Source organism: Osmerus eperlanus, chromosome 4 (genome assembly GCF_963692335.1).
Source record: "Osmerus eperlanus chromosome 4, fOsmEpe2.1, whole genome shotgun sequence".
Classification (NCBI taxonomy): Eukaryota; Metazoa; Chordata; class Actinopteri; order Osmeriformes; family Osmeridae; genus Osmerus; species Osmerus eperlanus.
In genome coordinates, this window is record NC_085021.1 from 16,271,190 (window position 1) to 16,287,114 (window position 15,925).

Below are 15,925 nucleotides of genomic sequence, written 5' to 3' on the forward strand. Positions count from 1 at the left end.
TTGTGTATTCAAGTATAACAGTGCATTATATGTAATTCCGACGAAAAAAAAGTTATAAGGACACTGTATTCTATATGAAATTGGGAACACTTTCGACAAAATAAACCTGACCACAAAATGCAAGGATCAAAGGCACGCTTTGTTGTTACGCCTGGATTAAACGTGTACACAGATGGCTATGTTAGCAATGTATACACGTTTGTGTCGTTTTGAAAGCAATGGTCCTCAATTCAAATTTTACACGGTAGCTTGGGGGCGTGCCAGTGACGCATTGAAAGGACGCTCTAGACCAGCATATATACCTCTACTCGCTGCCACTGGGTGCATATCCTCTCCCAGATTCTACTAGACATCACCCTCTCTTCACATTTAATCTAAAAATGATCTCTGGACAGATCCAATCATTTGTTCCAAGGCTGACTGTTGCCCGGAGAAAGGAGGCACTGGAACTGAGAAAGGTAAAATAAGAAGTTATTAGGCTACATAGGTTGCGCAAACACTTTACATTTCATCTGAATTGTGATGTTATTCTTTGTGGTTGTATTCTAAACAGATTTCATTCTTCTTTTCAGACTATGAAACCGTTGATGGAAAAGAGAAGGCGCGCACGTATCAACCAGAGCCTCAATCAACTGAAAACTCTTATACTTCCTTTAACCGGCAAAGATGTAAGTTCGAAACAACCACTAAACAACCAATACAGGCTACATTAGAAGAGCCCATCTAAAATATTACAGAAACTGAATATATTGTAGATTAAGATATTAATATGTGCTGTTTTCTGTCCAGAAATCTCGACACTCAAAGCTTGAAAAAGCTGATATCCTTGAGATGACCGTGGGATTCCTCAGTGATATACCCGCTCAAACCAAACGTGAGTTTTCCTTCTTGTTTTATTTCCTGATTTTTTTGTGTGTTTTGAGTATTTTGCATTCGCCAACATAAACGTAAAACGTAAAAAAAACTAACATATGTGTTCAATTTCGATCCACAGGTTCAACTGACAATTACAAAGAAGGGTACAAAGCATGTCTCCAGCGCGTATCCGCTTTACTCCCCAAAACGAACCTGGACAAAGACGCCTGCCAGCGGGTGAACGAGTTTATTCAGCAGTCCATGTCTACGTCTGTCACCCCAGCCTGTCAGAACTGTTGCGCCCAGAACTCCAGAGCTGTCCCCCCGATTCAACAGAGACTCATGAGCCTCAAAGCCAATCTTAGTTCCAGAGTTGAGAACCACTCACACATCAGAGGTCCCCTTGCCAACCGACCACAACCAGTGCCACAAGCTGTCAATGCTAACATGTGGAGGCCTTGGTAGAGTGTAGCCAGTCCCTTCCCTAACAAGTCAATGTGAACCGTAAGATATAGCCTACACATGTTAGAAAACCTCCTGTGTACTATTCTTCATCATATACATAGGGAGAATCATTGTATTATCTTGATGAACAGTTAGGATTCGTCGTTAAATCACGATAGTTGTTGAGTATTATATACTTAAGTTATTACGCACTCGTATTCGTTGTCCTTTAAAATGACAAGTTTGAAGACGTATTTCTCGAGATCTGCATGTATGTAATTTTGTTATATTTAATCCTCTTTTGGGTTAGATGATTAAGGGCCATTGAAAAAACGCCCACGTAAAACCCAAAGGGTTGTATTTTTGTGAAGAATTTGCACTGAAGACTTCAGTATTTCTGGGTTCGTGCAGATGAAGGACATGTAAGCACGTTGTGTTATTATTCTATCTTAAAACGTGAGTATCTCTATTTTAGGGATGTATTTATTAAATGTATTAAATTGTTAGGCATGTTGGTAATACAATGTAATAAATGATTCAGTTGTAAATTGTTTCGTATCCTACATTTATTCAGTTTCACAGATGTTTATTGAGTCTATTCATGCGGCATCCAAGACGCGCAAATTCAGAATTTATACAGTCAGGCATGCGCAATGATGTGAAAACGTTGTACCCACAAATGGTCATCCCAAAGCATACAAATGCTACCTTATATGGTAATCAAAACGTGTTTTTGGAGGGATAGTATTTAAATTTGAAGAATAAAAAGAGACCATGCTAAACATCGTAATAATGTTTAGCATGGCGCATTTGACCACAACATTCTGACCAGTCAGAATGTTGTGGTCAAATGCGCCTCTGTTGGTGTAAGAACCTCAACGCAGCCAAGCCCACACATTGCATGGTCTCTACTGCCCTCTCACGGCATATGTTGGTGTTGTCCTTGATCATACGGATCCTTATTTGTGATAACGTTCAGGTTCTACTTACAGGTCTTAAATTCTTCATTGATCAAATAACTGAACTGCTACTTAGCTGAAAATGAGAATGAAATTAGCGCAGTCAAATGTTACCATACTAGCTTTGTCCACACATAAAACGACATCCACCAAAAATCTGAATCTGAAATATCCTTCGCGCGCCACCTCATCTTCAGTATCTAGCTATACCGGCCTGGCTACCAGAGCCGCAGCCTGAATGACAGTAGAAGTCTAGAGAGTAGCCTATTAGTCTACTCACGCAGTCTCGGGCAGAAACGAGTCTTAGCTATTGGGCCACAAAGCAAGTCATGTCAGCAACCAAATCGCAAGAGTCATCACATGGCCTTCAAATATGCAGGTAATCTAAGGTTTTATGTATTTTTCAGTGTATCTAATGCACAGGAACAGATACAACGCGATGCGTTTTCAGACCGATCCGATAATCCATTGCTTCCGCTCGAAATAATGCTCCCTCTCAGTTGTAGTTATAACGCATACGGAAGACGACTCATCCTGCTATTGTAATTATTTAGCCTAGTGTTTTCGCCTTATTTCATATAGCGTACGAAATAAAACTGCATATGAAAAGGCTAGGCTGACTTCAGCAATGATGCTTGAGAGTGTAGACCGGTTGAAGATAGCCTACACTACAGTATTTCCCTGCTAACAAGGACATTGTAAGGTCGACCTTAGTATTACTGAGTCTACACCACAACAATAACACACAGTAGCCTACAGGTTTGCAATATCTTCCATGCCTGTTTTTAACGTCAACTGCACGCAGAAAGACTATATGTTACATTAGCCAACACGATCTCTTAATATGTAACTCAAATTAGTCAAGGAAAGTTCTTGTCATAAAAAACAAACAAACAAACGATTACTCAAATTAACGTGTGTTTATCGTCACAAATCGAATATGCACGGGTTTGCCTTTGCTTCGTATTACAATGTAGCCTAACAATGTAGCCTTCTAGCAACTTCCGTAGCCGTAGGCTGCTGCACTCAAGATCCCCCTAAAAGGTAGAAAGAAGCCCTGCACTTAGCATTAAAGCAAGTTTAAATGCTCAGTACAGCAGGGGTCTCCAACCATGTTCCGAGAGAGATACCTTCCTGTAGTTTTTGTAACTATCCTGATTCAACTCGTCTACCATTTTATTAGAATTAGGTGTGCTAGATTAGGATTGGAGCGAAAATTGACAGGAAGGCAGCTCTCAAGGTACCAGGTTTAGACCTCTGTACTGGAGCAATATCAACAATGAAGAGAACATCAGAATTCAGAGAACAAGTCATCAAATATAAAATGAAACCATGATCATATGTGGTACTGTGAAAGGGGTGGAGGTGGGATAAAGTGCTTGTGTGTTTGCACTTGTATTTTTCGTGGATTCCTCAGTCACCAGATAAGGACCACAAGGAACAGATGATGTATTTATTTACATTACTTGTTCAACCTCTAACCCAGTTAGTCCCCTTATGCATCCGCTGCTGCCTTCCACATCTGAAAAGCTTTCAACCTACAATGTGGCACTTTCATGGAAAATATTGGATTTTTAAAAGATTATTTCTGAAGCAAGTGAAATGTGTATATCCATTCAGGTAACGGTAGTCTTTTGTAGACAGACATAATATTATAATAACCCTTTCAGTGTCAAAAGTAAGGGTTTGCATGCTGTATTTGTCTGTGTTAATATCTTTACATTTTGAACTTGACATCTTGTTTGTTGGGCATTTAGGCAAAATATTTGGTTCAATGATACTTTCAGGAAGTTTAGAGTTTCGAACTTTTGTTAAAGGATTTTGGTGGGTTTGAAATCGCTGTTGTTAAGCTTTCTATTTGTAGCTCATCGTCAATCATTCAATTGGTTTTTAGCACTCTTGCTGAGTTAATGGTTCTTAACCAAAATGGAGAAATTAAACTAACGCATTAGCCTTTACGTTGGAACAACACATTTCTACTGAAATTCAATATACAGAACAGAGACACAAAGAGGGTGTACCAAATAGAAAGTCAATTCTAGACTTAAATAGGATTGTCATAGACTACTGTCTGAACCTATCTCTGATTCTAAGCCTTATCAGGTAGCCATATCCTGTGTTCTTTACTAGTTGTTATCAGGGTGAATCACCACTCAGTCAGATGCTTAAAGACAAAGGATGTTGCTGGGCCTGTTACTCTGGTTATGATACAGTGTGGAGTCTGTGTGTCTAAATGTCTGTCTCAGATTAAGAGGCAAGAGCATTTTCAAACCCATTTTTTCAAGCCTTCCTAAACTCACAGAGATTGAGCATATATATTCAGAATTGTACTCTCTTCATCATCACTTATCTTTACTATGAAGATTTAAGATACAGCAGGTGACGTTATTAAATAAATTCAAATATGAGAAACAGCACCCCCAATTATTGTCTGAACACCTGCACTTTCTCCAGCTTGAGTTTGATTTGACAGTGGTTTCACAAAATAGGGTCAAGAATGAAACGCAGGTGAGGAACAGGATTTCTGGAACACAATTGGCTGGATAGTAGCGGGCTGCTACAAAATGATAAATTGACATTCCACTGGCACTGAACTGTCTGTGTTGTTAAACAACTCTCAGAGGGCCTCATTAGCATACATGTGTAAAGGGGACAAACCTTTTCTATATTAACAGATAAATCTTACCTTTTGTACTTTTAATTCAGGTCCCTTACCCCACTATATTTAATACTATTACATGCTGTACTGCAAACTACTTTAACAAATAGCTCAATTCTCCTCTATTTCCACATGAGGATAGAGGAGTGTTCATGTGATGTACAGTATGTCCCCAGGGTTGTCGTGTCATGAAGTGATCTATCAATGACAAGAAGAGGGGCCGAGAGAGCGATCATTGTAGAAAGAGCTGATCCTTTTCACTCTCGATTTTGGGTTAGTTGATAAAGGAAATGCAGATTCACAACAAGTGGGATCATAACTCATCAGGTAGTACACACATCCTCTCACATACACTCACTCACACTGTGGGAAGTTCAGGAGATGGTGGCACCGAAAATACACAGATGCTCTCTTTAGCTCTTTTTCATACACACATACACTCTGCTACTGAAATGTACATGAAGGGTGTTTGTCCAATGTGTTTATCCTTAGTGGCACTTTTTATTTTTTTTGCAAAGCATTGACTCTGGAAGCCACTCCCAAGATGGCGTCTTGGGATGGTGTTTGACGCCATCCCAAGGTGGCGTCAAACACATTTATATTTATTTCTCGTAATCCGCTCATCCAAACAACTCACTTAAAACTGCACGTCCTTGGGTCCTGAGCAACACTGAGCAATACACCTGCCGGATTTCGATTGTCCGATTTTCTAGGTTATTGAGCCACAGACCCACAGAAATGTCTGCCTTTATAGTTATATACTCGAAGTAAAGAGAGTAGCCAACAACCTGTTGGATTTCACTAGATCTTTGTGTATGTGCGTGTGTGTGCACATGCGTGTGTCCGTCTGGGTGTCAGCTGTTGGAGCTGATCACTTAATCAAACAGCATCCCATTAGTCCTGTGGGGTGTGTGATGTAGATGGGCTTTGAGGGGGACTATCCTTCAGTGAGACCTGACAACAGGAAGATGAACTGTCTCATTCTCTGTGTGGATTTAACTTAGCAAGAGACAGAACCCCTAGCTGGATGTTCTGGATAAGAAGGTTTATAATGATTAATAGTTGAGAAAGCCTAACCAATGCTATTAGTACCCAAAAGTGTTTACGTTTGTGTCAAAGCGTGTATCTCTGTGGTGTCAAGTATCTGTGACGGTACTAGGCTACTCTGTAATTCTGACTTTAAACTAAAGTAGAGCCTTCAAATATCCTCAGAGCCTTTTCAAGTTTAACAGTACATAGCAGTAGCAATACATTTAGTTACCATTAGCTAAATGCTAATGGTTATAGCTCCAATGGACTGGGGTCAAGACAAATGTACTTCTTTCTAATCTTAACTAAGTATGTACCTGTAAGTACTAGTGCTAATGCTAAGTATGTACCTGTAAGTACTCAGTGTTTGCCCTACCATTATATTAGGGTGGCGCCCCTCCCCCCCTAACTAGTGTTAATGCTGAGTATGTACCTGTAAGTACTAGTGTTGATGCTAAGTATGTACCTGAAGTACTAGTGCTAATGCTAAGTGCGTGTCTGTTGGATAGGCTCATGCGCCCGGATGATGCCAACATTGTGGGCAACGTCCATGGTGGCACCATCCTAAAAATGATTGAAGAGGCCGGCTGTATCATTGGCACACGCCACTGCAACACCCAGCCAGGAGTAAGTATGTGTGTGTAGGCCTACTTTTTTATGTTGAGTTGCTTTGACATTTTGTATGCAAGCTGGGGTGTAGTGTTTGGTAGATTTTCAGTTGAAGGTTGCAGATGTCAGGGCTGTCAGAGGACAGTGTTGCTGACTGGCATGGATTTATGAAGAACTTTGTTGTAAACCATTAAACAAAAAGTATGTACTTTTCCAGTGACTTAAAAGTGGTTCAGAGAATCTTGAAATTTTGAAAATATTTGGAAAATATTGGAACCATTGTAGTGTCATTGTGTGTGTGTGTTGCATTGCATTCTTCCTCCTTATCTTTAGCCACATTTAGATTTACATCCTATTACAGAACATAGAACATTCTGAATATGTTACAGTGATGGCAGAATGTTGCATTATGGTACTCTGCATACTGAATGCATTGTTTTTAGCAGTGTACTTTGTGAAGAGAGTCTTCTCAAAAGAAGTGTCATAGAAAACATCTTCAAACTTTTTGAAACCATTTTGGTTGGGTCCACCATAGTGGTCACCTAGTGAGCAATGTAGTAAGGGCTTTACATTAAAAATTTGTAATCATTGAGGAGACATTTTTATAGAGTGACATCAAATAGTGCTTATAAATACAGTAGATAATCAAGGATGAGAAGTGCCCAGTTATCTTGTATTCCAGTGGTAGCCAAAGAATTGTCGGTATTTTTATCTGACACAGTGCAACAGCCTTAATCAGCTAACCGTAATTAGCGAACCTCTCTAGGCTAATTATCTAAAGGGAACTGTTAAATAACATAGTTGCATTGTAATCACATCATTATTACGTTTTGGAGTAGGGTGAACATTTTAATCTATTTGCTGCCTTCCGTTGTTAGGATCGCTGTGTTGCCGCTCTTGCCAGGGTGGAGCGCACGGACTTTCTGTACCCCATGTTCATTGGTGAGGTGGCTCATGTCAGCGCAGAGATCACCTACGCCTCTAAACACTCTGTGGAGGTGCAGGTCAACGTCATGTCTGAGAATATCCTCACAGGTAAGGCCTGAGATACTCTAGTTACTACAGTGTCAGTATATTGACATAATGGTTGTGTATTTACAAAGGTATGAGTAGCCAAACAATGGGAATTAATGTTGGTGCTGAATGTTTTTTACATGCATAAAACCTTTCTTGGGAATTTTTCAGCTAGCCTGATTTAAGAAGGTGGTCCTCCAGTCCTGACTTTTCAATACTAACTCCTAAAGTGCCTCTATGTTGGCCTTGAAATGGTTAATAAATGACTTCATGGTGTTATACCTTTAGAAAGTCACAAGGGGGCAGTGTACTACCAGCAACACAATCATTCATGCAGTTGTTGATAGTCAATATACAGTATTTCTACCAGTAATTTTCAATACCCTAATATAAAAAAGTATATATGTTTACATTCTCCAAATTGTTTTAAAACATAATTATTGTGCACAAACTTAGTTCATGAAAGTGTGTTCCTTCATGCACACGCCTGCTCTTTTTCCCTGTCCACCAATAAAAAAACGAACATCAAAATGGCCTGACCCAACATGGTCCTCTGACCCTGAAATGACATCTGACAAAACAATGTGGACAATCCATCTGACGTGCATTTTCATCATACCTGTCTGGAGTCAGCACTGATCATATTGGCTCCCTGATATGATCTGTGACCAGATACAGATGCTGAGGTACTACAAGGGCACAAGCCATTGGCTTCACATAGTACATGTAGTATACATACAACGCACATGCTACATATGCGAGAGCTGGGACTATTTAAAGGTAGATATGTAAAGCGGAGTTATGTATAGAGAGTTAGTGAATATTCCTTAAATCACAGAGGGATTAGGGACATACCTTTACATTCACCTCACACCCTGCCTTGTCTTGTTCGACCGGTCCAATGTCAGTGTGCCAACACACATTAGGACCAATAACAACTCGGGAGTCTGTGAATGAATGAGAGACCAAAAGAGAGAAAAGACAGAATAAGCAAAGAGAGATGGGAAGGGAGGGCGGGAGGGAGGGAGGAAAGGGGGGGGGGGGTGAGAAGACAAAAGAGGTACACCCCAGGCGGTCGTTGCCACAGCAACAGGGTTTATTCGTTGGGTGGTGTGTCAAGAGCAGGTTGGGAGATGCGGGGGCAGAGCAATGAGATGACAGGTGGAGAGGAGCTAGCTGATGCTCCACACAGGCACTGTTAAAGGCACCCTTCTGTTGAGGTCCTTCCAAATTGGAGAGGCACACCACCAAAAGGGGGTGGGACCTGGCAATCAGGTCACCTTATGAAAAATAAAGCTCTCACTGAAACAGGTGTCAGTGTTGATGTGTTTGCGCATGTGTGAGCTGCATGCAAAAACATCGCATTATTGTGAATGTGTCTCCATGAAGGTATATGTGTGTGTGTGTGTCTTTCTGCATGTGTGTGAATGTGTGTTGTGTATGTATACATTTGTAAGTGTGTTTTTGCACTCATTGCAGTGTGTATATGTGTGTGAACGTGTGTGTGTGCTGTGTCAGTATTTGCCCCTTTAAAGACTCCTGCGGGGCCTAGGGGAAGAGAAGATAACGGGAGCAGACATTATTTGCTTCTGTCATGTCTACTTAGCATCAGGCATCACAAACATTGACCCAGTCAGCCACAAACACTGAGTGTATATACCTGCACATCCAGCCCTTCTACATCCAAGGCTCTTATTGGGCACATATTCCAAACAGATAGCTCTGTTTTTACTCAATTCCCTTAACTTATGTCACAAGAACACTTTTGGTGGTATATGTAGCTTACACACGCATAATATTAAACACTATGTCAGGGGTTTGATCATTGTGCAAATTCATAGAAAACAAGCCCTCATGCTGTATTTCATTTACATTTTACATTTCCTGGGTGGAGGGACGGGAGCAGGGCATTGGAATGGAGGTCATGGATGTGTGTGTATGTGTGTTTCTTATCTGTGCGTTTATTTATTTGTCTGTTTATGCATGTACATGTATATATGTGTGTGTGTATGTGCATGGGGCACTGGGGCTGTTGGCAGTCACATGACCAGGCGTTCAGGTTCCACAGAGCCAGTCAGGCCTCATCTCGTCAGCGTGGCCTCAGTCACGCTCCCCCAGGGGAACTCTAGTTACTGTGTGCACGGGCCGTGATGATTGTTCCCGCTGGGTGGACCGTCCAGACCCACACACACACACACACACTCAGTTAGCTGGATATAAATGTGGAATTCACATAACATGCATAAAAATCCACACACAGACAGTATCACATACACACATACACAGACAGACACACATTGGACATACAGAGGCACAGACACATAGATGCCCTCATTTACACACATCCAGAGATTCCTCCCACAGACACATGCAGCATGTACAGCCGACTGCAGTGCATTGTGGGCCAAAGCTTACAATGAGCATGGCAGTGCTTGTAGCTCACACAACATAGCACATGCTTCAGCGGGGGATGGAGTGTGAACAGGGAACATAAACATGTGGTATAGATGACATACAGTACATTTTTCTTTCTCTGTGGAAAACCAGAGATGCCTGCACACCTTGGCATGTGCTAAGTTTTCATAGTGAAACACATACTGCATGGAGATCAAAAAGACTGAATGCAGCACCATGCACCAGAACCTGATCTGGCCTTTACCTGATTATAGAGAGGACGAAATAACACTGATGCAACATCTGGAGCTCCAACAGTTTAACCAGAACAAACTCTGACCCCAGTCATCATACAACAGGCTTTTCTAATCCGGAACGTCTGGCCTTTTAAAGGGCCAATTTTTTTTTTCAATGAACAGTTCTAGAAGTACGAGCTCCATTCTGTTCCGTCTATTTATATGCTCTCCTCTCCTCTGTGTCTGGTTGGCCTGCAGAGAGGATGCTGTATCAAGGCTAGCTTGGCTCACCTCTGTGGAAAATCTGTGGCTTTAATTATGGGATCAAGTTCTAAACTAGCCCTGCTGTACTGTCTTTGTACTGGGAACATGTTGTTCTGAAGGACGAGTGGAACACTAAGTATTTTAAGCAGCCCGGAGACAGAGAGATACTGAATATATACACACATGTATATAGAGAAACAGAGCTGAGGAGTCTGTCTCCTGGGAGGTTGGAGCATTCAAAATCAATGGGAAGAGAAGCTGTCCCTCTGAGAACGGCCTCTGGAGAGTAGTAAAGGGCTTGGAACATTTGGACCGGGGAAGTGGTGGGACTCTTTTGTTTTCACCGTGGCAGATTTGTCATCATGGTGGCCACTGCTGTGTAGTTCCTCCAAGGATAAAATGCTCCAGACTTTATATATTTTAGGAAAAAAAGACCAACGGTATGCTAAAATCCTTTATACATAAATAAATAACCTTTTTACTTCACCTTAGCAACCGACTCATTCGTATGCTACTCTAATACAACCCTACGCCCCTTCCTACCTTACAGTGAAGTCAGAAGGTCCAGAGGTTTTCTATTTATAGAGTCATGTCAGTCTTAGTAGAGCCGAGCATATGTAAATATATCCTCCATTTGTGCTGTGTGGAACTTCCTGGATGGTGGGCTAGAGCCAATGAGAAAGAGGCTGCTGTGCAAAGCTGGGTTGGCATGGCAACGCGGCCTCGTCTGCATGGCTTTGACTTGGATGTAAAATGCTAATGTTATTCCCAAAAGCAGTCTGTCACATGCCCTCTCCCACTTGCAGGCAAGTAGTGCACTAATAGTCCATAGTCTTAGGCTACCTTCATATTTTATGCATTGTGTAAAGGTTACAGGATGCCTAAGGAATGTAATAAGGTTTTCTGACTTGAGCCATAAAGGATCAAGAATGCTTTGAACAGGGAATGTTCTACAATGTAAGCTACAGAAGGAATACTACATAATCACACAGTGCAGTAGCTACAGCATGAAGCCTTCTGTTTCCAAGTCCAAGGGTATCTAATAAGGACATATCGAAGTATATACATATATACAGTAGCTAAACAATATATAAGCTAAAGCTAAATGTATTGACCATGCACATCACCTTTCTTGATGGCTGTATTGTTCTGCGTGATCAGATTTTAATAGTGTGACAGGAAGTCCTGCTCACACCCAATTTTGTTTTAAGGGGACAAATCCCACTGTGTGCCACAACAGAAATAGCACCTTCTCAGTAAAAGTTTGAATGTGGAGGCTAGAAAAAAGCTATATTGCCATGACAACACCACAGCCATTTGATTCCTGCAGAGGTTTGTCTCAAGATGTTCATGATCAACAATACTTCGTAATTGTTTTCCTGTAAGCGTATGGGTTTAAGTAACAACCAATGTTTCTGAAGATTTGAAAGATTCCAGCTTCTCTTTTGAATGGAAGGGGTTAGGGAGGGAGGGAGGGAGGGTGCTTCTCTCACTCTGAGCTCATTCCACAGTCGTTTTCTACTACAGAACGTTTAGCTACTGTATTCAGTTTGGAAGAATGAGGTTGGAAATTGTTTTATGTTTACAGGCTCTAAGAAACTGACCAACAAGGCAGCTTTATGGTATGTCCCCTTCTCCATCCAGAACCTGGAGAAGATTATTAAAGTGCCTCCCATCAAAGTAGGTGGACTAAGCAACACATTTGCACATGACCTTTAAATACTATTTAATGGTTAAGTAATGGATGGGGGCTTAGATGGTTAGCCTCTGTCTGTAGCCCAGATGAGCTGTGAAGGGTGGAGGTGAGCTGAATGAAGCACACATCTTCATGAGGAGGACCGAGCCCTGGCCTCTGAACCCTGGGGACAAAGCCCAAACCATCTGGTCAACATAAAGACTAGGGTAGCCGCAGTGGGCAGTAGAATATGACAGTATGATGGAGTGTATGTGACAACCTGCACACTGAGGCTACCATGGCTCACCTAATGGTCCTTCTTCACCATTCATCTTAATGTGTCATCTCTGTTTGTGTTTGCGTGTGTCCTCCAGTATGCCAGTGCGGAAGAGGAGGCGGAAGGGAAGAGGCGATATGAGGCCCAGAAGATGGAGAGACTGGAGACCAAGGAGAGAAACGGAGAGCTGAGTCGTCCTGTGCCTGCCCCAGGTAACCAGCGAGAACGTGTAAACAAAACTCAATAACTGCAGCAGGGAATTTGTTCTTAAGATTTGATGAAATAAGATAATGGTCATGATTGAGGATAATCTTAAACCATCTGTACTGATGAACTGCCTCAGCCACTGGTTGGTGCCACAGCGAAATAAAAGGTATGCGTTTCGGGCCTAGTCTAATTTTGTCTTTTTCAAATGATCTGCTGCAGATAGAACAACAAAAGGTAGGACAATCTCATTGTGTTTGGGTGTGTGTGTGTGTATGTTGGAAAGGGGGTTACATAGAAGTTGACCAAAATAATAATTACTCTTAAGACTTGACAGGAATACACTGGTCATACTACAACTTTCCTCTACTTCTGTGTATGCATGTATGTGGTTACATATGTGTTTGTGTGTGTGTGTGTGTGTGTAATGCAGAGCCACACACTGTTGGATTCAGCCAGTCTAGCCTGATTCATCTAGTGGGACCCTCTGACTGCACACTGCTAGGATTTGTCCACGGAGGTAAGTGAATCACTATGCACAGAGATGAGCAGAGCGTGTGTGTGTGTGTGGGAAGCTCAGTGATCAGCTCATTCATTAGTGAGTTGATTGTAAATTAACTGCATTTTAACTAAGTACACAGGATGTCCTGGAATGAAATACCACTAAGCTGTTTCATCCAGCACGGTGCTGAACACACATAAACACACATGCTAACACTCATTGTACCTTGGGCTGGCTCTGTCTAAGGGTGCCCTTAAGTCCAGACTCCTTTCTATCTGTCAGAGGCCAGTCCTACTGGCCTTCCCATACTGCTCCTTGCTCTGTCCTCCCAAGTCATCCATTCACTTCCACTCAGATCAATACTGATTCATCCTCTGGAAGTAGCCAAGTCATTAAGACTCAGCGATTAGGACACACAAGCTGAATGGGAGAACAGATAGTGGTTTTAGCAGCCAAAGAAGGAAAGAGAGAGAGATGGAGAGGAGAGAAGCTAGCAGGCATTGAAGCCTCCCTAGGACATGGTTTGGTAGGAGCTTGCGATTACTGTTTGATTATCAATCATGTGAGTTGCATTGGGTCTCTCTCTCTGTCTCTATCTCCCTCTCTCTCTCTTTCTCTCTCTAGCTCTTTTTCATTTTCTTTTCTCACACATTGCTAATGAAGCAATCAGTCGAGACAGTATGCTGTAGGGGCACATTGTCATAGAAAAAACAGACTGGAGGATGCAGCCTATAGTATTGTCTAAATGTCAAATGGTGACCTGAAGCACGTGACCATGCATGTGAAAAGCTCTTTAGCTGTCCTGTCTGCTGACTAAGGTGGTGATGCTAGCTTATCAACACAGTATAATCCTGCTGTGGGCTACTCAGCTGGCCAGTGACACAGCATGCCTCATATACCATATGGAAGGTACCATATGCACTCCATTTCTGACTGTAAAATATGAAAATTCATGAATATTGTGACAATGTAAATATATGTCAGATTAAACCCTGGCTGTTTTCCCACATTTGTTTGAGGTACATGTACTGCCTGTGGCTGCTATTTTCAATGGTTAGTGGTATTGGCTCTGCAGTTAATTTAGCAATGCAACATATATATGTTTTAGTCTTCTGAGGTCAGTCTTTAGACACTGGTCATTGTCCTTTACTGAAAAACACCTAAAATAGTCATCCTTCATTGAAAGCACATTTTATTCTGGGTAAGTTTAACAAGGGTCTTGTAAACATGTCATGATTTTGAAGTGAGTATTATCACAATTAGTAGGGCATTGTCACATTCTTTCACCAGAAGTACCAAGGTAGACAACAAGTGCTTTAGATGACTGCGGCATCAGCTTCAAACGTTTCAGTGCGTTCTAACTGATCCCAGCACATCTATCAGATCTGTGCCTCACGCTCCCGTACCTGTCACTCTGTCCGACAGTACTGTGGAATGTGAAGAAGAAAGGGAAAAGGTAAGAAAAAAGCTGCAGGCAAATGTATCAGTATTCTAGTCAGGGTCCAGCTGGACTATCCCAGTCCTGTCTCCCTTGTGATCCTCCGGGAGAGATGGATGATGAAAAGAAAAACCTTCAGTGGGTGGAGGAAGGAAGCAAGAAAAAAATAGTGTGTGAGAGAGTTAGAGAGACAGACGTAGAAAATAATCAGCTTGGGATGACTGGATATGTGTCGATGATGGGCGTATTAATTCCCTCCTCCTGCCTGCCAACCTCTAAGCTAGCCTCGTTACTCCACATAAAAAAACAGCTGGTAAACAAGAGCAAGATATATCAGATTCTGAGATCAACACCTCACCTCACATCCTGGAGCATGCCTTTCCAGCTAATGAATCATTGACCAGGTTTCATCTAACTTTTAAAACTGCAGGAATCAATCCCCTGCAAAAACTTGCAAAAGCAAGAGTTTTTGGGGCTTAGAGAAGTTGTACAATATTACTGTAGGGTATGGGGAATCGGTCTTTTATCAGAGCCCTTATGTCCTTGAGAGAGTAATTTCATGGGTTTTGTGGAATTGCTTTTTGACTTTCTGTACTTGTAGGAAGTAAATTAAAACTGGACATGGCTATTAAATAAGACGTGTGTTTGTGTGTGAATGTGTGTGTTTGTGTGTGAATGTGTGTGTATTGTGAGGATGTGTAAGACAAGGCGGGGCGAAAAACATTCAGGAATATCGATTGTGAGGACAATTATTGAGTGATAGAAAAGAAGTGTGAGAGGGAAACAAACAGAAAGAGGGAAGGAGAGGGGGCAAGATGAGACGCAGATGTGATGTGTGGGACTTTTTAATTTGTTTGGCACCGAGGAATCAGTCCAATTAACAAGCAAATGGGGAACAAGCGCCATCCATTTAGAATGCATTTTGTGGCCTTCTCTCTGCCTCTCCTCCCTCACATGAGCAGGCTCATTAAGCAGCGCTGCATGAGCCCTACCGAGGAGGATACTGCTGCTGCTGCTGTGTTTACATAACCCTCAATCAGAGCAACCAACCAAGATGCTCGCTCGCTCTTTCTCGATATGTCTCTCTCTGTCTCTTTCAAACACACTCTAACATTTACATTACATTTACATTTAGTCATTTAGCAGACGCTCTTATCCAGAGCGACTTACAGTAAGTACAGGGACATTCCCCCGAGGCAAGTAGGGTGAAGTGCCTTGCCCAAGGACACAACGTCAGTTGGCATGACCGGGAATCGAACTGGCAACCTTCGGATTACTAGCCCGATTCCCTCACTGCTCAGCCACCTGACTCCCAGTGGGGAACATAAACATTGTTACAGACTGCAGTGCATTTTCCATTGCTCAA

At 41.9% G+C, this 15,925-nt stretch overlaps 2 protein-coding genes across 6 annotated transcripts in view; both read left to right on the plus strand.

Moving 5' to 3' along the window:
- Window positions 1-343: 343 nt before the first annotated feature.
- On the plus strand, window positions 344-1,738 carry LOC134019102 (transcription factor HES-2-like). Its single transcript, XM_062459647.1, has 4 exons — window positions 344-458; window positions 573-668; window positions 790-874; window positions 995-1,738. The coding sequence occupies exons 1-4, from the start codon at window positions 381-383 to the stop codon at window positions 1,318-1,320; spliced, it is 585 nt and encodes a 194-aa protein (XP_062315631.1). The 5' UTR covers window positions 344-380; the 3' UTR covers window positions 1,321-1,738.
- A 710-nt stretch (window positions 1,739-2,448) lies between these two features.
- The window catches only part of acot7 (acyl-CoA thioesterase 7), a 29,602-nt gene continuing 16,125 nt past the window's right edge, over window positions 2,449-15,925 (plus strand). Inside the window, exons 1-7 of one of the 5 annotated variants that reach the window (XM_062459624.1) lie at window positions 2,449-2,637; window positions 6,456-6,573; window positions 7,434-7,590; window positions 12,052-12,143; window positions 12,513-12,627; window positions 12,842-12,856; window positions 13,053-13,139. In XM_062459624.1, the coding sequence (XP_062315608.1) occupies window positions 2,588-2,637; window positions 6,456-6,573; window positions 7,434-7,590; window positions 12,052-12,143; window positions 12,513-12,627; window positions 12,842-12,856; window positions 13,053-13,139 (634 nt within the window). In that variant the 5' untranslated portion in view covers window positions 2,449-2,587. Of the gene's footprint in view, window positions 2,638-3,733; window positions 3,879-6,455; window positions 6,574-7,433; window positions 7,591-12,051; window positions 12,144-12,512; window positions 12,643-12,841; window positions 12,857-13,052; window positions 13,140-15,925 lie in introns of those variants that run through there. The other 4 variants (XM_062459620.1, XM_062459625.1, XM_062459621.1 and 1 more) reach the window with 4 other exon arrangements.